The sequence below is a fragment of the Oncorhynchus tshawytscha genome, linkage group LG02 (genome assembly GCF_018296145.1).
Source record: "Oncorhynchus tshawytscha isolate Ot180627B linkage group LG02, Otsh_v2.0, whole genome shotgun sequence".
Taxonomy (NCBI): Eukaryota; Metazoa; Chordata; class Actinopteri; order Salmoniformes; family Salmonidae; genus Oncorhynchus; species Oncorhynchus tshawytscha.
Genome location: NC_056430.1, coordinates 26,836,543 through 26,861,078, shown reverse-complemented (window position 1 = coordinate 26,861,078; position 24,536 = coordinate 26,836,543). Strand labels below are relative to the sequence as shown.

The window sequence follows — 24,536 nt, the reverse complement described above, 5'->3', positions numbered from 1 at the left end:
AAACCCAGCCTGAAACCCCAAACAGCAAGCAATGCAGGTGTAGAAGCACGGTGGCTAGGAAAAACTCCCTAGAAAGGCCAAAACCTAGGAAGAAACCTAGAGAGGAACCAGGCTATGTGGGGTGGCCAGTCCTCTTCTGGCTGTGCCGGGTGGAGATTATAACAGAACATGGCCAAGATGTTCAAATGTTCATAAATGACCAGCATGGTCGTATAATAATAAGGCAGAACAGTTGAAACTGGAGCAGCAGCACGGTCAGGTGGACTGGGGACAGCAAGGAGTCATCATGTCAGGTAGTCCTGGGGCATGGTCCTAGGGCTCAGGTCCTCCGAGAGAGAGAAAGAAAGAGAGAATTAGAGAGAGCATATGTGGGGTGGCCAGTCCTCTTCTGGCTGTGCCGGGTGGAGATTATAACAGAACATGGCCAAGATGTTCAAATGTTCATAAATGACCAGCATGGTCGAATAATAATAAGGTAGAACAGTTGAAACTGGAGCAGCAGCACGGCCAGGTGGACTGGGGACAGCAAGGAGTCATCATGTCAGGTTGTCCTGGGGCATGGTCCTAGGGCTCAGGTCCTCCGAGAGAGAGAGAGAGAGAGAAAGAGAGAATTAGAGAACGCACACTTAGATTCACACAGGACACCGAATAGGACAGGAGAGGTACTCCAGATATAACAAACTGACCCTAGCCCCCGACACATTAACTACTGCAGCATAAATACTGGAGGCTGAGACAGGAGGGGTCAGGAGACACTGTGGCCCCATCCGAGGACACCCCCAGACAGGGCCAAACAGGAAGGATATAACCCCACCCACTTTGCCAAAGCACAGCCCCCACACCACTAGAGGGATATCTTCAACCACCAACTTACCATCCTGAGACAAGGCTGAGTATAGCCCACAAAGAACTCCGCCATGGCACAACCCAAGGGGGAGCGCCATCCCAGACAGGATGACCACATCAGTGAATCAACCCACTCAGGTGACGCACCCCTTCCAGGGACGGCAAGAGAGAGCCCCAGTAAGCCAGTGACTCAGCCCCTGTAATAGGGTTAGAGGCAGAGAATCCCAGTGGGAAGAGGGGAACCGGCCTGTTGATTTTTCCTAGTTAGTAAAGAAACAACCACTAAGCCAAAACCCAAAAAGTTGTAATATAATATGTATACAAGTCATTCTATACGGAAAACAGGTACATTTTGATTGATCAAGAATGCCCAATAGGTTTGTGTCACGCCCTGACCATAGTTTGCTATGTGTGTTTATAGGTTTTGTTTGGTATGGGTGTGATCTGAGGGGGCATTCTATGCTGTATATCTAGTTTGTCTTTTTCTGTGTTTGGCCTTTTTTAGTTTTAATCCCCTTACATGGGTAATCATCTGTCTCTAAACGTTGGGAACCATTTTTGGTGTCTCTAGGTTCATCTCTATGACTAGGTGAATGAGGCCTGTTACATTTGGTATAAACCTTTAAAGGTAGTTTTCAAACCATTCAGTTTACTTTGTGTTTGTATCCATTAAAACGATATTTAACACGCAGCAGCTTTGAAGACTCCTGTTTTACTTGAATCCCCACTCATCCCTGTGACAGCTTGATGTGATCCTCAACCCTATTACGAAAACATGTTTATAATGCACAGTCATATGCAAAAGTTAAAACTCTGACAAGAAACAATGAAAACCTTAGGATCTCTTACCATTGCCATTATTTTAGTTAAAAGCCACCCATGGTTCAAAATCACCCCAGTGACCTTTTCTAACATTACATGCACCTTCCCAAGGGGGTGACAACCGTATTCACAATGAGAAATATAGTCTAATAAAACAAATGTCTGCATAATGAAAGACATGAAAACTGTATCCAACAATGTAAAACGAGCTGTTTTAAATGGGATATTGTCAGTCTTTCATTATGCAGACAATAGTTTTATTGTGGGAGGTTTAGGGTTAAAATACATGGGAAGGATCAGGAATGTTAGAGATTTGGTCACTGGGGTGATTTACAAAGAAATTAGAACCACAAAGTAATAGGGTGGTAAGAGATCCTAAAGGTCATTTCATATTTCAGTTTAGGTGTTATTAAGGTTTTATGGTTTTCTTGTCACACTTTATGGATTTAAACATATGACTGAGCCTTACATCAAGATCTAACAGGGATGAGTGGGATTCAGTAAAACAGGAGTCTTCTGTAACCTCATGGGTTAAATATGTTTTTACATACATCCATGACTGAATGGTTTGAAAGTTCCGTTTTAATGGATGAGAACACAAGGTAAACTGAACAACATATACATTTAGATTATAAAAGAGTTGTAAAAACTAAATGTTGTGCAAAGCATTTTGATTCAATCACACAACAAGAACACACAGGCTACCTAAACATGGTTACCCATGGAACACCCCGGCCTCTGATTGAAAACTATATCAGGTTACCCATGATAACACTAATAAAAAATATATTTATTGTATACATTGATAATATTATTTTGTCAGAAATTCATAGCCGTTGAAAACCTATAAACATACATCGCAAACCCTGCTGATCGTGCTCTATCTGAACTACATTATGCAAATTATTCTAATGATTGAAGTGTATGTACCTAGTATGTTGTACTAGTATATACGTTAAGCTGACTTAAAAACATATTTATGAGTTAGTTAATTCAGAAGCTGAATATAAAAAGTGTGGCTTTTACATAGAAATGGGTCAGGCCTCTTGCTCAATAGCACAAAGCCGATCATTCAATCTATGTTCTTACTGGTTCTAGACTATGTTGAAAGAATCTAAATGAATGAAGCGACCACTTCATTAAAAAACTATAGATGCATTTGACCGTAGAGGTAAATCAGCTCTTTGCTCCCCTTACATGGGTAATCATCTCCAAGCTGCTCTAAACGTTGATGTTTTTGGTGTCTCTAGGTTCATCTCTAGACTGGTGAATGAGGCCTGTTACAACTTTCTTACAAAAACCTTTAAAGGTAGTTTGTGAAACCATTCAGTCATGGATGTATGTAAAAACATATTTAACACGTATTGCAGGTTACAGAAGACTCCTGTTTTACTATGAATCACCACTCATCCCTGTTAGATCTTGATGTGTTGGCTCTCTATGTACGTACATGTTTATAATCCACATAGTTTGAATATTGTTTTCCATAAAGTTAATAACACCTAAACTGAAATATGAAATGACCTTTAGGATCTCTTACCACCCTATTACTTTGTGGTTCTAATCTCCCTCTTTCAAAATCGCCACTGTGACCAAATCTCTAACATTCCTGATCCTTCCCATGTATTTTAACCCTAAACCTCCCACAATAACTATTGTCTATTGTTAGTCTCCGTGACCTTACTGACAATATCCCCATTTAAAACAGCTCGAGATACATTGTTGGATACAGTTTTCATGTCTTTCATTATGCAGACCTTTGTTTTATTAGACTATATTTCTCATTGTGAATACGGTTGTCACCCCCCTTGGAGGCATGGTGCATGTACAAAGAAAAAGTATCAAATTCAACCATGGGTGGCTTTTAACTAAAATAATGGCAATGCGTGTAGTCGTGTTAAGGTTTTCATTGTTTTCTTGTCAGAGTTTTATGGTTTTGCATATGACTGTGCCTTATATGCTTTCGTAATAGGGTTGAGGATCAGATCAAGCTGTCACGAGCGTCATGGGTAATAAGAAGCGGACCAAAGCGCTGCGTGGTGTGAATGCATCGTTTTAATGGATGACGAAAACACAAGGTAAACGGAACAAGCCAATAAACGAACAACGACCGTGACGCTATATACCAAATGTGCTGACACAAGCACCTAACATAGACAATCACACAACAATGACAACACAGGCTACCTAAATATGGTTCCCCATCAGAGACAACGACTAACCCCGGCCTCTGATTGAAAACTATATCAGGCCAAACACAGAAAAAGACAAACTAGACATACAGCATAGAATGCCCCCTCAGATCACACCCATACCATACAAAACCTATAAACATACATAGCAAACTATGGTCAGGGCGTGACACAAACCTATTGGGCATTCTTGATCAATCAAAATGTACCTGTTTTCCGTATAGAATGACTTGTATACATATTATATTACAACTTTTGGGGTTTTGGCTTAGTGGTTGTTTCTTTACTAACTAGGAAAACTCAACAGTGTGTAAGTCTGAGAAACATTATTGAGCTAGTTGGTTTATTGTTGTTGAAAGCTTGAAATGTACACACATTGAGAAGTGATATTGCAGCAACAGTTTTAAAGTGGGTAATCGTATCATATATATATATATCCTTGCATGTTTGAATTAGAGCTCCTTTAAAGTGTTTTAGATTATGATAATAATGTTATATTATTTTTATAATAATACATATCTGCAAACCAAATATATTTCTGAAAACCCCTTTTTGCATCTTCAATAGTTGTAGATGTTCCAACGTTCGTAGATGATCCTCAGGGGCATATAACAACCTGGGTTGTTGTAGAGTGGGCATAAGTTCAACACTCCGGAGTCAATGTCCTAGCTTTTGTCTTTTTCATAGCCTGTGAGAGAGAATATATTCCACAGCCTTGGTTTCTAATCATACTTTCTAATCAATAAGCGGGTCAAGTAGACCCTAAGAGGGCAGAAGTTATTGTTTACAAACAGTGTGAATAAAAAAACATTGTTTCATTGTATAAATAGTCTTCATTTTTAAAAACATACATGTAAATGCCTAGAATTAATACCTCTGGTGATTCTGCGCAATGCACTTGGGCCACAGTTGTGCTTTTGTTGTTGGGGTCTGGAATATGTCGTGAGGGGGTGGAGGTTCCCGGGGGTGTTGTCGGGACGTTTAAATTCTCTGTTCTTGGAGTGTTTGGAAAAACGTTCATACAAAAAGACAGAATACTGTCTGTTTCATCGGTTCCTCCGATGTCGTTCAGAGTCCCTAATGCATCCAAGTCACCCTATGTGTCCGATGTCCATCATACCTAAAAAAATAAATAAAAAAATTAAAAATAAATCGTTGTCCCCCCTGTTTAAAACACAAATAACTCGTGTTTAATATTACAATAATGTCACGATAATATTCAAACAAAACTTAAAATATATTTTTCACTTACTCAGCTCCCGAAATATCCATTAGGAGGGCTTCACAGACTATGTTATCTGTCCTGGGACTGCTGCCTGTTGTTTTACGAAGTCGTTCAGAGTGCACACTTTTCTTTTTTTAATATATAAATATTCTTGGGTACGTGATTATTTGGACCTACGCCTAAAATTGTGTGATCGTGAAGGGCTACGTAAAGGACAGGGCGCAGTTTGCTTCTGAGAATCTACGTCTAACAGTCGCTTCCCAATCACTTATGTCCAGTAGCCTTCAGAAATATCCATTAGGAGGGATTCACTTATTCACATCTCTTTTTTAATCTGTCCGGGCAGCTAAATATTCGGGCCTGTGGGTTTGCGCTAAAGCGGTGCTAACCGTGTTAAAAATAGATGCTCCCCGTTCTGGCCCTAACTTGCTAAAGTACGGAATGAGTTTCGGGAGATATCATGTATGCAACCCCCCTGTATGTTTGGTTTAGAGACCAAAAGGCGGTGAATTCAGAGAGACATTCTGTCTACAACCGGTTTGGTGGGGTACCGGGGCGCTGATTCGATATCAGTGTTTAACCCCTGGCGGTCGGCCGATATCTGGACATGCCGTATGCCTGATTAGTGCAAACCTTGGTTTCAAACGATTCTCTACAGATAGAGCGCTGGGACCCCTGTTGAACACACCCCTTTGGTTTCTGTAACGCACACACACACACACACACACACACACACACACACACACACACACACACGCACACACACACACACTCCTGCTGCTCCGTCACACGCACACTCATGCACGCACCCTGATTTTCCGTGTCTTTTTCTTCGTGACAGACCGGGTTGATGGCTGGAAAGGACATTTTCCCATCGTTAAAGGGTGAGATACTGTTTTAAAACCATTGATTTAATACCAAAATATATAGTACTAACTTTTTAAAGACATGTTAGAATTAATTACCAAATTGTACTACTATTTAAACATGCATCATTAGTGTTTTTATGTAAAAACATTGGAGGCCTACAGTTGTACATTATTACAAACTTTATAACATACCATTGTAGGAAAGACTATAAATTGCTTCTGAGAATCTACGTCTAACAGTCGCTTCCCAATCACCTATGTCCAGTAGCCTTCAGAAATATCTATTAGGAGGGATTCACTTATTCACATCTCTTTTTTAATCTGTCCTGGCAGCTAAATATTCGGGGCTGTGGGTTTGCGCTAAAGCTGTGGTAACATAGTGTTAAAGTATATGCTCCACGTTCTGTCCCTAACTAGGGGGTGTTTCGAGACATTTTTGTTTTATAATGGTTACATGTTCAGTACACACCCAATGCATTCTATATTATTAAGTAGGCTGTTGGTCTTTGAGGTCCGTTATGTCAATTTGCCTTTATACATCTCATTGACCTACTGTCAACTCCCTCAGTTGTAAACATCTACAATAATCATTAGACGTACGCGTCAGAGTTATCATACCCCGTGTCGGGGTTTGTACAGAGTTGGTTAAATCCGCTCTTTTGCTCCCCACTTACAGGGGTAATAATCTCCAAGCTGCTCTAAGCGGTGATGTTTTTGGTGTCTCTAGGTTCATCTCTAGACTGTTGAATGAGGCCTGTTACAACTTTCTTACAAAACCTTTAAAGGTAGTTTGTGAAACCATTCAGTCGTGGATGTATGTAAAACATATTTAACACTTATTGCAGGTTACATAAGCCTCCTGTTGTACTATGAATCCCCACTCATCCCTGTTAGATCTTGATGTGTTGGTTCTCTATGTACGTACATGTTTATAATCCACATAGTGTGAATATTGTTTTCCATAAAGTTAATAACCCCCCTAAACCGAAATATGAAATGACCTCTTCCCCTATCGTTAAAGCTGAGATACATTTTTCAAACCAGTGATTTAATTCAAAATATTTAGTACCTACATTTTAACACATGTTATAATTCCAAAATGTTTACTATTACTTACAGATAGAGGGTCCGGTTAGCCGTTTCGAACGTTTCCCGTGATGCTGGGGATACCCCTGGTTGGCCCGTCACAACTCCAAGATTTTGTGGCAATAGAGGGCTCTGAAGGGGTGGTCAGAGGAGTGCTCAGGTAGGTGTGTAGGAGTTTCCATCGGTGCAACAATGGTGGAGAGTCCAGACCAAGTCTCCACCATGCACATTCCCTCAGAATATGCAGATTTGGCTATCGTCTTCTGTAAAAAGAATGCTACTCAATTACCACCTCATCGATGAGGGGATTGTGTGATAAATCTCCTGGTAGATGCCGCACTTCCCAGGAGTCACAAGAGGAGACGGTGGCTATGGAGACATATATCTCTGGGGCAGGGGTACATTCGGCCCTCCATGTCACCTGCCTCCTCAAGTTTATTTTTTGTGAAGGAGGGAGGTCTGCGTCCATGCATTGACTATAGAGGTCTAAATTCCATTACAGTGGGGTACAGTTACCCGCTACCTGTCATCGCCACGGCGATTGAGTCATTTCACGGGGCACGCTTCTTCACAGAATTGGATCTCAGGAGCGCGTATAACTTGGTGCGTATCCAGGAGGGAAATGAGTGAAAGACAGCGTTTAGTACCACATCAGGCCATTATGAGTACCTCGTCATGCCATACGGGTTGAAGAATGCTCCAGCAGTCTTCCAATCCTTTGTAGATGAGATTCTCAGGGACCTGCACAGGCAGGGTGTGGTGGTTTATATCGATGACATTCTGACATATTCCGCTACACGTGCCACGCATGTGGCTCTGGAGCGCAGAGTACTTGGGTGACTGTTGGAGCATGACCTGTACGTTAAGGTTGAGAAATGCTTGTTCTTCCAACAGACCGTCTCCTTCCTAGGATATCGCATTTCCACATTGGGGTTGGTGCGTCTGCGGTGGTCGGGTGAGGCGGACAGAGCTTTTGGTCGCCTGAAGGCTCTGTTTACCTCTGCTCCCGTGCTGGCCCATCCGGATCCCTCTTTGGCATTCATAGTGGAGGTGGACGCGTCCGAGGCTGGGATTGGAGCCGTGCTCTCACAGCGCTCGGGTATGCCACCGAAGCTCCGCCCCGGCTGAGCGAAACTATGACGTGGGGGACCGGGAGTTGTTGGCTGTCGTCAGGTCTCTGAAGGTGTGGAGACATTGGCTTGAGGGGGCTAAACACCCTTTTCTCATCTGGACTGAACACCGTAATCTAGAGTACATCCAGGCGGCGAGGAGACTGAACCCTCGCCAGGCAAGGTGGGCTATGTTTTTCACCCGGTTTAGGTTTACGATATCATATAGACCAGGTTCTCAGAACTCTAAGGAGAACACACTGTCACGACTCTATGATACAGAGGAGCGGTCCATCGATCCCACTCCCATACTTCCGGCCTCTTGTCTGGTGCCACCGGTGGTATGGGAGGTGGACACGACATCGAGCGGGCGTCACGTTCAGAGCCTACTTCACCTCAGTGTCCAGCTGGACGGGTGTACGTTCCGTTCGATGTTCGTGACAGATTGATCTGGTGGGCTCATACGTCACCCTCCTCTGGTCATCCAGGCATCGGTAGGACAGTGCGAAGTCTTAGTGGGAAGTACTGGTTGTCCACATTGGCTGAGGACGTGAGGGTTTATGTTTCCTCCTGCTCGGTGTGCGCTCTGTGCAAGGCTCGTAGGCACCTGCCCCGAGGGCAATAACAACCCCTTGCCGTTCCACAGTGGCCTTGGTCACACCTGTCGGGTGGACTTCCTAACTGATCTTCCTCCGTCACAGGGCAACAACACGATCCTGGTCGTTGTGGATCGGTAGTACATTTACCATTAATTACTATAATTTCTAATCTACAATGTTTGATTGGTTACGGTAATTTCTGGTAATGCATTCAATATATTACCATTCCAGTCTTTTACCATTCTTGTCAGAGTGGACACAATGTTTGCAAAGTGCATAACCTATGCTACACTTGCGAGAAATAAGTATTGGTTTATTTTATTCCTTTTAGGAGTTTTTTAAATAAATTTAGTCTTTGTCTTTTGTTTGGAGTGCTCCTGACAATTTTGAGTAAGGGCGTGCACCTGATTACACATCAAATCAAATCAAATGTATTTATATAGCCCTTCGTACATCAGCTGATATCTCAAAGTGCTCTACAGAAACCCAGCCTAAAACCCCAAACAGCAAGCAATGCAGGTGTAGAAGCACGGTGGCTAGGAAAAACTCCCTAGAAAGGCCAAAACCTAGGAAGAAACCTAGAGAGGAACCAGGCTATGTGGGGTGGCCAGTCCTCTTTTGGCTGTGCCAGTTGGAGATTATAACAGAACATGGCCAAGATGTTCAAATGTTCATAAATGACCAGCATGGTCAAATAATAATAATCACAGGCAGAACAGTTGAAACTGGAGCAGCAGCACGGCCAGGTGGACTGGGGACAGCAAGGAGTCATCATGCCCGGTAGTCCTGAGGCATGGTCCTAGGGCTCAGGTCCTCCGAGAGAGAGAAAGAAAGAGAGAGAGAAAGAGAGAATTAGAGAGAGCATACTTAAATTCACACAGGACACCGGATAGGACAGGAGAAGTACTCCAGATATAACAAACTGACCCTAGCCCCCCGACACATAAACTACTACAGCATAAATACTGGAGGCTGAGACAAGGGTTTGAGTGAGCAGATTAACTGGGAAATGTGAAGCACATATTTGGATTTTCCATGTAATTGGCTTGCTTGTATGACATCAAAGCGGTATTTAATATAATCCTCAACTTCTCATCTTTCAAAATACATAGAGTCCTCTTCATTTATAGCATTTCCTTCACTCCAGACAACCAAGCATTTTCAAATGTTGCTCAATTAGTGGGAGGGATGGGGGCAACTTTTTTTGTTGTGTGCTGTGCTCAAGTTCAGAACAACTGTCAGTCAAAACCCATACAATTAAGGCACTTATCAGTAACCAAAACTTGCCATTTCCAACCCAGGTACGAGTGTAAAAGGTTAAGGAGATTGAAGGAGATCTGTTACTCACTTGTCAGTCATGAAATTAATTTAATAGATGGAGAGAATAATCTTCATTTTTAGCAATCCAGGGATAGCTATGTTTACGCCAAATGAACAAGATGCCAATGTCAGCCGGGGAACAAAACCGCATAATCCTCTGTTATAATCCATAGACATTTTGCCTTGTGAAACTGAAAATTCTTAGCAAATTGTGGTCCTAGCCCTGCATGCCCACATCCCAGAAACACATACCCAAATACATGCACAAACACACACTCCCATTACACATGATTCCTGCTTACAAGCTAAAATTAAAGCAGGAAGTACCAATGACTCGCTCAATATGAAAGTCGTCAGATGACGCGGAGCGGGTCGAGAGTTTCAAGTTCCTTGGTCTCCACATCACCAACAAACTATAATGGTCCAAACACACCAATACAGCTGTGAAAAGGGCACAACAACACCTTTTCCCCCTCAGGAGACTGAAAAGATTTTGCATGGGTTCCCAGATCCTTAAACAGTTCTACAGCTGTACCATCGAGAGCATCACCGCCTGGTATGGCAACTGCTCGGCATCAGTGGGACCAAGCTTCCTTCCATCCAGGACCTACAGTGGCAAGAAAAAGTTTGGTTGAGGTTATTGCTGCCAACCAGTTATTAAATCCAAGGATTCACATACTTTCCCCACCCTGCACTGTGAATGTTAACACAGTGTGTTCAATAAAGACATGAAAACATATAATTGTTTGTGTATTATTAGTTTAAGCAGACCGTGTTTGTCTTGTTGTGACCTAGATGAAGATCAGATCAAATTTGATGACCAATTTATGCAGAAATCCAGATAATTCCAACGGGTTCACAAACTTTTTCTTGCCACTGTATATAACTAGTCAGTGTCAGAGGAAGGCCCAAACAATTGTCAGACTCAAGTCACCCAAGTCATAAGACTGTTCTCTCTGCTACCGCATGGCAAGTAGAACCGGAGCGCCAAGTCTAGGACCAAAAGGCTCCTTAACAGCTTCTACCCCCAAGCCGTAAGACTGCTGAACAATTAATCAAAATGGCCACCTTTTGTTTTTACACTGCTGCTACTCGCTGTTGATATCTATGCATAGTCACGTTACCCCTACCTACATGTACAAATTACCTTGACTAACATGTGCCCCCGCACATTGACTTGGTACCGGTACCCCCTGTATATAGCCTCGTTAATGTTATTTTATTGTTACTTTTTTATTTATTATAATAATTTTTACTTTAGTTTATTTAGTAAACATTTTCTTAACTCTATTTATTGTCCTGTCTTTGGCATCATTAAATTGAAGACTGTTATTTTATCAAATCAATTCTCTGTAATTATTATTGCCTGATTAAACTAATCATGTAAATGAAATTAACTAGGAAGTCGGGGCACCAAGGTAAATCTTCAGATTACAAAGTTATAATTTTCCTAATATAACTCTTCAGCTATTTTAATATCTGAATATTGAATATATATATATATATATATATATATATGAATATATATTTTAATATCTGATCAATTAGTCTTCTAATTAATAATGAATTATTATTTACCTCAGTCTTATTCCAAACGTTATAAATTGTGGGTTATCTGCACAAACCCAGCCTTTACTATGAATCGTCCATACACCAATTGTCTTAATCATTTATTTACTAACTAACTAAATAATCACAGAAACGCATAAACAAACAAACAGTAGATATGGTTACAAGGAAATGATAGGGAAGGTTCCCTAGTGGGTTAAACCGATATGACGGCTCGGTGGACAAAGGGAAGTGGGTGTGGACTGAGAAGGGCGGGAAAGACAAAAGAGACACTACACAGTTGATAATTATATAAATTGAAATGCAAAGTTCAACCAAGCGTCTCTCTGCTTCCCTGGAGTCTTTCGTGGTTAGAATAGATACTTCAGAGTACCATTCAGAAATGTTCTTATAGAATAACTGTTTCGGCGGTTGTTGGTCTTCGTATCTCATGTTCACATAATTTCTAGATGCAGAATAGTAATCAGTATCAAAGATTTGCTCTTATTCTGTCGGGATCGATAGTCTCAGAGTTGAACAATTTCCACCCGTGTAGCCAATGCTCCATGTGGTATGGTTAGGAATTCAGCAACCATTACAACCTTAGCTTATACCAATGTTTTTGTGGTCTCTACTCAACCTTCGCCCCCTCAGCTGACCGTGGTTCGCTTGGTCTGAAGAGGATTTCTTCAGGTGGGGTTTTTATTCATAACAGTAGAAAAGGGCTGTCCCATGAGCCAGATCATGTCTGTGCTCCTGGGGGCGGGCCAATGACTCAGTTAAACTTTTAAAGGGAATACAGTTCTCTCACATTAACGGTTTAACATGGCATCACATCATTTCACAAATAGTTGAATCTTTACTAATTTATTTTATACAATAATTAGCGCAAACCTCAAAGGAGGCTCCTGTATAAACAGAGTTATGGTAATGTGGCTGTATTGTCTTTCATGAGGTCACACACATGAAACAAAACGGATCGGGTCGTAGCTGGCTTCTCCACTGACCGTTTACACATTCTCCAAAACATAGATATTGTTCAGTTCTGTGATGTAGAATAAGTTCCTTTGTTCTCTCTGTGTGTCTGTTTCTGCATGAGCAGGGGGAGAGAGTCTCCTCCAGGAATTTACGACCTGAGATAACAGAACCTGGATGTAGGAGAGGAGAGAGGGGGAAGGCACTCGCTATACCCAAAGAGGGCCACATCATGACATTATTGAACTACATTGTAGGGCTTGTAACTAAGCATTTCATGGTAAGGTCTACCACACCTGTTGTATTTGGCGCATGTGATAAATAAGATTTGTAATGTAGTTATTCCTGGCGAATGCTCCTGTGCCATGTCTTCACTATGTTCCAAGAATCCTGGAATATTGACCTCTCATAGCCATCTGCTGCTCCGAGACACATCCCCACATGCTGTGGAGGAACACAAGCAAAGACCATATGTAAAGTCATGTCCCAGACCTAGTCAATGAGACCATGTGAAATAATAGTCCATGGTTAATAAGATGATAGTTGGAGCTGTATTGTTAGATTTCAGTGCATCCTTTGTTATTGAAAAAACTCCCTTGCAATGGCTTTACATCACCTGCAATCACATGGTTGGAGAGTTATTTATCCAATAGAACCAAGAGAGTGTTCTTCAATGGAAACTTCTCTAACATCAGATATGTGCAGTGTTGTGTTTCTCAGGGCAGTGGGGCTGTTACTATTCTCAATTTTTACAAAAGATTTGCCACTGGTATTACACAAAGCTAGAATGACTATGTACAGTGGGGCAAAAAAGTATTTAGTCAGCCACCAATTGTGCAAGTTCTCCCACTTAAAAAGATGAGAGAGGCCTGTAATTTTCATCATAGGTACACTTCAACTATGACAGACAAAATGGGGGGGAAAAATTCAGAAAATCACATTGTAGGATTTTTAATGAATTTATTTGCAAATTATATATTATGGAATGCCTATGATCTCACACTACCACTATCTGTGGCCTTGGTAGCAATATAGAGGTGTTCTCATTGACAAAGCCTATTGACAGGATACACACTTACACAGGTGCTTCTGGTGATTCACAAAATAACCCCGACAAGCGTTACATTAGTCACTCCTTCAACTCTCAACAGCAGGAAACGGAAGACCCCATCACCGTTGGTCCTTTGATGCCGTGTTGTTAACTGAGGCAATCTGTGGCAATATGGGGGGATGTGGGCACAACTGCAAACACATCAGTGTCAGGATAGTGTCTAAATATGAGTGTGTGCTCTTGGGAATGACTGTACGTTAGGTGGGTTTGTGCCAGTGAATATCCTTAACTTATTTAGGCTTAGTACTGTAACATGGTGCCTCAACTCATTGACAACATGTTTTTATTGTAGATTGTGACTGAAGAGTTGCAGATGTTTTTTTTTGTGTAAAATAAATTCTCTCCATACAAGGAGGCTTATGGACAGCCATATATAAAACCGAAAAGGATAAGAAAATGTCTGTCATTGGGATCTCAGTCATCAGCTATGCAAATCAAATCCCATTGTATTTGTCACCTGCTTCGTAATCAGGTGTAGACTAACAGTGAAATTATTACTTACTGGCCCTTCCTAACAAAACAGAGAGAAGGAACGAGAAATTATTGAAAAATAGGAATAAATACACAGTTGGCTACATACATGGGGTACCAGTACCGAGTCGTTGTGCAGGGTGTACGAGGTCATTGAGGTAAATATGTAAATATAGGTAGGGATAAAGTGACTAGGCACAGGATAGATAATGAACAGTAGCAGCAGCGTATGTGATGAGTCAAAAGTGCAAAAAGGGTCAATGCAGATAGTTTGGGTAGCTATTGGTTACCTTTTACCTAACTATTTAGCAGTCTTATGGCTTTGGGGTAGAAGGTGTTCAGGGTTCAGTTGGTCCCAGACTTTCTGCATTGGTACCGCTTGCCGTGCGGTACTAGAGAGAACAGTCTATGACTTGGGTGCCTGGAGTCTTTGACACTTTTTCGGGCTTTCCTCTGACACCACCTGTTATAGAGGTCCTGGATGGTAGTGATGTACTGGGCCATACGCACTACCCTATGTAGCGCCTTGCGGTCGGATATCAAGCAGTTGCCATACCAAGCAGTGATGCAGCCAGTCAAGACGGTCTCAATGGTGCAGCTGTAGAACTTTTTGTTTTGAGGATCTGAGGGCCCATGCAAAATATTTTCAGCCTCCTGAGGGGGAAGAGGTGTTGTGCCTTCTTCACAACTGTGTTGGTGTGTGTGGACCATGATAATTCCTTAGTGATGTGGACACCGAGGAACTTGAAGCTCTCGACCCGCTCTACTACAGCACTGCTGATGTGGATGGGGGCGTGCTCTGCCCTCTGTTTCCTGTAGTCCATGATCAGCTCCTTTGTATTTTTGACATTGAGAGAGAGGTTGTTGTCCTGGTACCACACTGCCAGGTCACTGACCTCCTTCCTAAAGGCTGTCTCATCATTGTCGGTGATCAAGTCAACCACCTTTGTATTGTCAGCAAACTTAAAATGTGTTTGAGTTGTGTGCGGCCATGCAGTCGTGGGTGAACAGGGAGTACAGGAGGGGACTAAGCACGCACTCCTGAGGGGCCCCCGTGTTGAGGTTCAGCATGTCGGATATGTTGTTGCCTACCCTCACCACCTCGGGGTGGCCCAATAGGAAGTCCAAGATCCAGTTGCAGAAGGAGGTATTCAGTCCCAGGGTCCTAAGCTTAGTGATGAGCTTGGAGGGCACTTTGGTGCAGCATTCTGACGTAGTTGTTCCTCTTTTCCAGGTGGGAGAGGGCAGTGTGGAGTGCAATAGAGATTGCGTCATCTGTGGATCTGTTGGGGCAGTATTGCAAATTGGAGTGGGTCCAGGGTGTCTGGGATGATGGTGTTGATATGAGCCATGACCAGCCTTTCAAAGCATGTCATGGCCACCGATGTGAGTGCTACGGGGTGATAGTCATTTAGACAGGTTACCTTGGCGTTCTCGGGCACAGGGACTATGGTGGTCTGTTTGAAACATGTAGGTATTACAGACGGGGTCAGGGAGAGGTTGAACATTTCAGGGAAGATGCTCTTAGTATGTGTTCTGGTAATCCTTATAGCCACACAGCCTTGTGAATAAAAACCTGTTTAAAAGTCTTACTCACATTGGCTACAGAGAGCGAGATTACACAGTCATCTGGAACAGGTGGTGCTCTTATGCATGGTTCAGTGCTGCTTGTCTCGAAGTGAGCATAGAAAGAAATTAGCTCATCTGGTAGGCTCGTGTCACTGGGCAGTTCTCGGCTGGGTTTCCCTTTGTAATCCATGATAGTTTGCAAGCCCCGCCACATCTGAAAGGCATAGTAGGATTTGATCTTAGTCCTGTTTTGACAGTTTGATGGCTCGTCGGAGGTTGTAGCAGGATTTCTTATAAGCATCCGGATTAGTGTCCCGCTCCTTGAAAGCGGCAGCTCTAGGCTTTAGCTCAGTGCGGATGTTGCCTGTAATCCATGGCTTCTGGTTGGGATATGTACATAAGGTCACTGTGGGGATGACGTCATCGATGTACTTATTAATGAAGCCGGTGACTGATGTGGTACATTCCTTAATGTTATCGGATGAATCCCGGAACATATTCCAGTCTGTGCTTGTGAAACAGTCCTGTAGCCTAGCATCCGCTTCATCAGACCACTTGTTTGAGTTTTTTCTTGTAAGCAGGAATCAGGAGGATAGAGTTGTGATCAGATTTGCGTTTTGTTTCTGTGTGTGGAGTAAAGGTGATCTAGAGTGTTTTCGCTTCTAGCTGCCCATGTGACATGCTAGTAAAAATGAGGTAAAACAAGAAGCTCCGCCACTGGATGTACATGTTCTTGTTTGCTTATGGCCCTATACAGCTCGTTAAGTGCGGTCTTAGTACCAGCATCGGTTTGTGGTGGTAAATAGACAGCTACAAAAAATATAGATGAAAACTCTCTTGGTAAATGGTATGGTCTGCAGCTTATCATGAGGTATTCTAACTCAGGCGAATAAAACCTTGAGACTTCCTTAACATTAAAGATCAGCACCAGCTGTTGTTAACAAAGAAACACACACCTCCCCCTTAGCCTTACCCGAAGCTGCTGTTTGGTCATGACGATGCATAGAAAAAACAGCTGGATGTATGTTATCCATGTCCTTGTTCAGCCAAGACTCCAAGAAACATAGGATATTACAGTTCTTCGGGGAGCCCGCTTGTTTAACTCTCTTGCACCGTCTCTTCCTCTTTCAAGTCCTCGGGATTAGGGGGCTGGTCCGGAATGAGCAGTATATTGCCGACTTGTTGAAGTAGAAATCTTAATCCAAATCGAGGTTAGTGATCGCTGTTCTGATGTCCAAAGTTATTTTCAGTCATAAGAAATTATGGTGGAAATATACAAAAATAAAAAAGTTAAGATCAGGGTAAAAACGCACAAAATAGCAGAATTGGTCAGGAGCCCGTAAAACGGAAGTTATCCACTGCAGCGCCATCTTCTTCCACATACACTAGTAGGCATTATGATGCTGAGAACTGAAGCTCACTTTAGCCTGAAAATGTACTTGAAAACCACTAAAAATAAGTGGTTGTCACAGAAGTCGTCTCCCAGTCTTTTTCTCATCCCTCTCATCACCTCTGTGTGTCTCCCACCATCTCTCTCTCTCATCAGAATGGTCCCTCCACAGGGTGATGATAGGACTGAGCAAGACCTTGTTAAGGAGAGCCAAGTATATCAGTGTGGGTGTTGGTGGGCATGTTTTATGAGTGGCCTTGTGGAGGTTAACAGAACACTAGTGGTTGTCCGCTGTGCTGTTCAGGCCTTGTGATAGTGCCGGTAGATTTGACTGGCCCTGTCCGTGTAATAGAAAGCTGGGTTTGGTTTGGTAGGAGTGGAGTGGAGTCTGCAGTTTTGCTGTAGGCTGGTGTAGCAGTTACAGCTGCCTATTTGGTGTCTGAAGATGCATAGCTGTTGACATGAGTTATAGGTGTAGGTAACTAAGCTTGATTTAGGGGAAGTGTCATGGATTAGATTGAATACAGGAGAAGAACTAGTACCACACTTTTAAATTATAGCAGTTTACCTAATTACAAAGGTCAGTTCCAATATCAAACCTTTCCCCAAGCAGTAAAAACATATTATTTTAAGAAATTAAGATTTCTCAATGTCCTTCTGGGTGTAGGGTTAGAGAGGGTAAGGTTTGAAACAATCAACTGTCATGCCTATCGGGTGACAGTAACCCGGGCAACAACTGAAAGCATGCATGGGAGGGCATTTCCATCCAAACTCCACCCTCTGGTCTTGAAAGTCCTATGGATAGGAGAGTGGGAGGGAACTAACGTACAAGAGTTTCCTCCCTAAATCTATATGAAACCACTCTGTGGAATGCACACACTCCCTCTCACACACCCTCACTCTGTCACATAAGTCGATTAAGTCAATGCTCCTTCCTGTTTTTCGCGAGTTCCCTCTCTGTTTTGTTTCTTGTTTGACGAGGTTGGGCTAAGTTGGAGCTCCAGGAGAGCATGTACTGAAGGAGGGCTGAGCAGAACAACATAGTTGCTAGAGAGGAAGGGCTGTTGCTTTGAAAACCTTTACAGGACTTTTTAAGTGGAGAGTCTTGACGGCGCCCACGAGATTAGACCCCAGGAGTAGCCGAATGACGAAATGGGGGGGTTGTTGAGTAGGGGGTTAGGGGGTAGGGAGGTGGTGAGAAGAGGGTAGGAAATACTGGGGCGCTGAATTTAATATTCCTTCCCCTGATCTTAGGGGGAAACCCAGGATTCCCAAAGACTGTTAAAGAGTAAACATCACACACATCCTGACTGTAGGAAAGGAAAGGAGAGGGCCTTAAGGAGCATGGAAGCACTGAGGGAGTCTTTTCTGCATTTGACCTTTCAGATGTCCACATACAAGAGGGCCACTCTGAACGAAGATGACCTGGTAGATTCCAACGGGGATGAGTTCTACCCCCCTGCCATGCAGGTAGGACAACTATTCCTTTGTATAAAAATAATGGACGAGCTCTGACACGTGACAAGTCTGTCTAGATGCACTCATTCTGCTGCTTCTGTTGTTATGTTATGATCTGCTTGCATTGTATGACAAATTCCATTCTATTCCAAATAAATGCATTAGCATTGAGCTAATCAAATTCCAGTTCTTCTATTATCTTTGTGAGGACTTTGAGCGTCATGGTATTTCCTGAGAGCCTGCTATTCTCTGTCAGCCATGTGCTACATTCAACACAGAGAGCTACTTGAGGAGAAAGACTTATTATCTCCTGATGCGTAGACTAAACAAACTACCCTTTATACAGTGCCTTGCGAAAGTATTCGGCCCCCTTGAACTTTGCGACCTTTTGCCACATTTCAGGCTTCAAACATAAAGATATAAAACTGTATTTTTTTGTGAAGAATCAACAACAAGTGGGACACAATCATGAAGTGGAACGACATTTATTGGATATTTCAAACTTTTTTAACAAATCAAAAACTGAAAAATTGGGCGTGCAAAATTATTCAGCCCCCTTAAGTTAATACTTTGTAGCGCCACCTTTTGCTGCGATTACAGCTGTAAGTTGCTTGGGGTATGTCTCTATCAGTTTTGCACATCGAGAGACTGACATTTTTTCCCATTCCTCCTTGCAAAACAGCTCGAGCTCAGTGAGGTTGGATGGAGAGCATTTGTGAACAGCAGTTTTCAGTTCTTTCCACAGATTCTCGATTGGATTCAGGTCTGGACTTTGACTTGGCCATTCTAACACCTGGATATGTTTATTTTTGAACCATTCCATTGTAGATTTTGCTTTATGTTTTGGATCATTGTCTTGTTGGAAGACAAATCTCCGTCCCAGTCTCAGGTCTTTTGCAGACTCCATCAGGTTTTCTTACAGAATGGTCCTGTATTTCGCTCCATCCATCTTCCCATCAATTGTAACCATCTTCCCTGTCCCTGCTGAAGAAAAGCAGGCCCAAACCATGATGCTGCCACCACCATGTTTGACAGTGGGGATGGTGTGGTCAGGGTGATGAGCTGTGTTGCTTTTACACCAAACATAACGTTTTGCATTGTTGCCAAAAAGTTCAATTTTGGTTTCATCTGACCAGAGCACCTTCTTCCACATGTTTGGTGTGTCTCCCAGGTGGCTTGTGGCAAACTTTAAACGACACTTTTTATGGATATCTTTAAGAAATGGCTTTCTTCTTGCCACTCTTCCATAAAGGCCAGATTTGTGCAATATACGACTGATTGTTGTCCTATGGACAGAGTCTCCCACCTCAGCTGTAGATCTCTGCAGTTCATCCAGAGTGATCATGGGCCTCTTGGCTGCATCTCTGATCAGTCTTCTCCTTGTATGAGCTGAAAGTTTAGAGGGATGGCCAGGTCTTGGTAGATTTGCAGTGGTCTGATACTCCTTCCATTTCAATATTATCGCTTGCACAGTGCTCCTTGGGATGTTTAAAGCTTGGGAAATATTTTTGTATCCAAATCCGGCTTTAAACTTCTTCACAACAGTATCTCGGACCTGCCTGGTGTGTTCCTTGTTCTTCATGATGCTCTCTGCGCTTTTAACGGACCTCACAAAAAAATACAGTTTTATATCTTTATGTTTGAAGCCTGAAATGTGGCAAAAGGTCGCAAAGTTCAAGGGGGCCGAATACTTTCTCAAGGCACTGTAGAGGCCCATACAGTATCTGCATTTCTGGGTGCTTCAAAAAGCTTGGATAATCAGTTGCAGAGCCCATCCTACAGAACAGATGTCTCAAGTTGCATGTGTTTCTATAATATTTGACAGGCAAGGAGGAGCTCACTGTTTGTGGTATCCTAGGTTTTCTGTTGATACAAAGTCTATCAGATTATTACTGTAGTTAATCATATTGAAAACCAATGTGTTCACTGTACCTGCACTGGTAAGTGGATAACTGCACTGTTATGATAGGATTTTCAGCCCACAGATGTAAGTATATGAACACATTCTATTTGTATTCTTACTTTCTACCTTGCGGATACAACAGTCTTTTAACCATAGAGATTAAAGTATTTTAATTCCTAATTCTATGCTTACAACTCTTAATCACTGTGCAGGATTCTTCTTTCTCCCCTGCACTAAATAAAGTCACCAATAATCACAAATGTTTAACAGAGATACACTACATGACCAAAAGTATGTGGACACTTGCTTGTTGAACAGCTCATTTCAAAATCATGGACATTAACATGGAGTTGGCCCCTCTTTGCTGCTATAACAACCTCCACCAGATGTTGGAACATTGCTGTGGGGACTAGCTTCCATTCAGCCACAAGAGCATTAGTGAGGTCAGACTCTGATGTTGGGCGATTAGGCCTGGCTCACAGTGGGCGTTCCAATTCATCCCAATGGTGTTTGATGGGGTTGAGATAAAGGCTCAAAGTTCTTCCATACCGATTTCGACAAACCATCTCTGTATGGATCTCGCTTTGTGCACGGACGCATTGTCATGCTGAAACAGGAAACAGCCTTTCCCCAAACTGTTGCCACAAAGTTGGAAGCACAAAATCGTCTAGAATGTCATTGCATGCTGTAGTGTTAAGTTTTCCATTCACTGGACCTAATGAGCCTGAACAATGAAAAACAAAACTTTACAGTTGGCACTATGCATTCGGGCATGTAGCGTTCTCCTGGCATCCGCCAAACCCAGATTCGTCCGTCGGACTGATAGATGGTGAAGCGTGATTCATCACTCCAGAGAACACGTTTGCACTGCTCCAGAGTCCAATGGCGGCACACTTTACACCACTCCAGCCAACGCTTGGCATTGCGCATGGTGATCGTAGTAGAATGATAATGTTTGTCTATGGAGATTGCATGGCGGTGTGCTCGATTTTATACAACTGTCAGCAACGGGTGTGGCTGAAATAGCAAATCCACTCATTTGAAGGGGTGTCCACATACTTTTGTATATATATAGTGTATATCCACTATCCACAACTGATTAAGTAGGAGAAAGCAGAACAACACGCTGCACCTACTGTGGACTGTTGACAAAGGTATCACTAGATAAAGGTCTTTTGAAGACACTGTTGCCTAACTTTTTAGAGGCTGCAACAACAATAACTATGTAACTGAGAATCATAACAGGTTTTTTTAATTTTTTTTACCTTTATTTAACCTTTATTTAACCAGGCAAGTCAATTAAGAACAAATTCTTATTTTCAATGACGGCCTAGGAACAGTGGGTTAACTGCCTGTTCAGGGGCAGAACGACAGATTTGTACCTTGTCAGCTCGGGGGTTTGAACTTGCAACCTTCCAGTTACTAGTCCAACGCTCTAACCACTAGGCTACCCTGCCGCCCCAGGTTATACAATGGACCTGCGCTCTCTGAGTCAGTGGCTTCACACATGTCTGGCTAAATACTTTCTGTTTTCATGGTTTCAATATTTCCATTTTACTTCAGCCAGCTCTTTTCCTTCTGCTGAGAATCTGAGCTTCCTCTGAAATCAGATCATTCCTAACATATTTTCCCATGGCTAAGAGAAGAAATAAAGTATGTTTCAGAACGTTTAATTTCCAAAACTATTTTTCTACCATCACATTGTGCAGTGGTTTTTACTGTGAGAATCTGTGATAAAGCACAGACCTCAACCACACTGACTTGGCAGAAGTAGCTTCTCAAATGCACACAGAAATACAGATTAAAGTAATTTTTTTAAACACCCAAACCTCTGAAAGTGGGGGTGGTAGGTAGCCTAGCAGTTAAGAGCATTGGGCCAATAACCGAAAGGTCGCTGGTTCGAATCCCCGACCCGACTAGGGGAAAAATCTGTCGTCATTCCCTTGAGCAAGGTACTTAAACCTATTTGCTTCTATCTGCTGAATGACTAAAATGTAAACGTAAAAATCAAAGTCTGGAGGATTACAAAGCCTGTTGTGGCTTTGGCACCAGAGCTGCTCACATTCAGTGTGACATTTAAACTCTTGCCTTAGCTAATGAGACATAATCACATTTTTTAACAGGTCTGGGATAATTGGTTTTCACAGGGTGTGTAAAACTTCTTGTTTTGAAAACGCCTATGTGGTATCTCTATGAGGCAGATACATTTATTTGAGTGCAAAAATGTACTACAAAGTGTAAATAGGATAATTTTGGTCATGAAGAAAAAAATGGTATGTCACGGAATGAAGGGTACCATAGCAGTTTTCCTTGGGTTGAGTTTATTTCCATCCTGCCCACAGCTGGCAGCACCCAAGTAATCATCAATTCGGAGAGGAGCTGCACATGACCTATCATAATGCCCATGGTCAATTTGGTTTGACATTGGATATCCCTATGGGGCTAGTTAGGGACCATCAGTAAATTACACAATGTACATAGGACAATATTTTAAAATGTCAATAATATGCAACATGAAAATATTGTCCCTTATACTTAGCTTATCTCTGGGGGGGCAGTCAATAAATTACACTATCGAATGTCAAACCAACATTACCACAGTTGCGCACCAGCTGGCTGAAGCTAAACGGCGACTTCAAGACACAAGGCCTGGTTAGACTGTTTTAAGTTATCCTGAAGGGTGAGTGACTAACTCTACTGTTTAGGCAGAGTGAATGTACAAACGCTTGACACATACAAACAAACACACACAAGAAACACACATTAAACCATCCCCCCAGACCACTCTTGTTTGGATTCATTCATGGCTACTGCATTTCTTAATGACCAAGCTGAAAATCGAGGCAAAATCGTTTTCACAATTTCCCCTGGATAATAATGACATGTTTTCTGTGGGGCCTGTGTTTTTATTTTTCCGACTGCTGGCTCTTTCAGTTAAAAAAAACATGACAATGTCCTAGTTCATCCATTTTGGAAAGTGCTCTGCCTTCCCCTTATCTGGGGCAGTGGCACAATTTATTTTAATGATACCTTCTGAAGAACTAGAAAATTATGGACAAAAGATGAATACATTACCTTTATATAGAGGGGTGTTGAAAGGTGATATGGTATATAATCTGTTAATAAAACCATGCTGTTAATAAAACCATTTCAACCATAACCAGAACATTCACACAGTACTAGTGCCTCTGTGGTATTGAGTGTATCATCTCTGACCAGATAGCAGATACCATTCATCATCGGATCATAGAACATAGTGGTTTGTTTGCCTGAGTACTGTGGTTAAGGGTGACTTGTGTACCAATCTTTGTAACCTTTACACACATAACCAGTGTATGTGTATCTATGGAGATGACACTGTGGTGCCCTGTGCTCATTGCAGTGTGTGTGTGTGTGTGTGTGTGTGTGTGTGTGTGTGTGTGTGTGTGTGTGTGTGTGTGTGTGTGTGTACAGGTGACACTGCGACATGGTCCTGGTCCCAGGTGTTGGGCTGAGAAGACATACACTGAACGGAGGCTGTTGGTCCTAGTGTGTGCATTGTCTGTTGCCTTGTTCTTCTCTCTCATCACTGTTGGGATCTTCTACAAAGAGAGTGAGTGGCTAAGATTATTAAGCCTGGTTCAGGGAAATAATCCTGAGAAGAGTTGATCAAACAACCTATGATTGCTCTTTTGTGTTCATATAATCTGCCAACATTTTCGTAGGTACACATTTTTACTGTACCGTCTGTATTTTCTCAGCTCAGTATTAATTTCCTTGTATTTTGAAAAGGGAACCAAATGCCACTTGCTCATATTCAACCACCAATCAGCCCACATGACAAATTACCGTCATCTGTTGTAAGAACCGGCACAAGAATGTGCTTTTACTAGACCATTCACGTTTCCAATCCTTTTATTCAGCTATCATTTTAATCGTTGATTAAAAAACATAACACTTATTGTCCGAAATAAACAGCCTTAAACATAGACATGAGACAGAATGGATGAATTGGACTTTGGGTTCTGAATTATTATGCCTCTAAAAATATAAACATGTTTTCC

The 24,536-nt window shown here is 42.3% G+C and overlaps 1 protein-coding gene across 6 annotated transcripts in view; it reads left to right on the top strand.

Moving 5' to 3' along the window:
• The window catches only part of LOC112218563 (endothelin-converting enzyme 1), a 57,712-nt gene that overhangs the window by 13,063 nt on the left and 20,113 nt on the right, over positions 1-24,536 (top strand). For 5 of the 6 annotated variants that reach the window (XM_042295927.1, XM_024379489.2, XM_024379471.2 and 2 more), the window contains exons 1-2: positions 18,031-18,602; positions 23,947-24,085. In XM_042295927.1, coding sequence (XP_042151861.1) covers positions 18,477-18,602; positions 23,947-24,085 — 265 coding nt within the window. In that variant the 5' untranslated portion in view covers positions 18,031-18,476. Of the gene's footprint in view, positions 1-18,030; positions 18,603-23,946; positions 24,086-24,536 lie in introns of those variants that run through there. The other variant, XM_024379481.2, reaches the window with a different exon arrangement.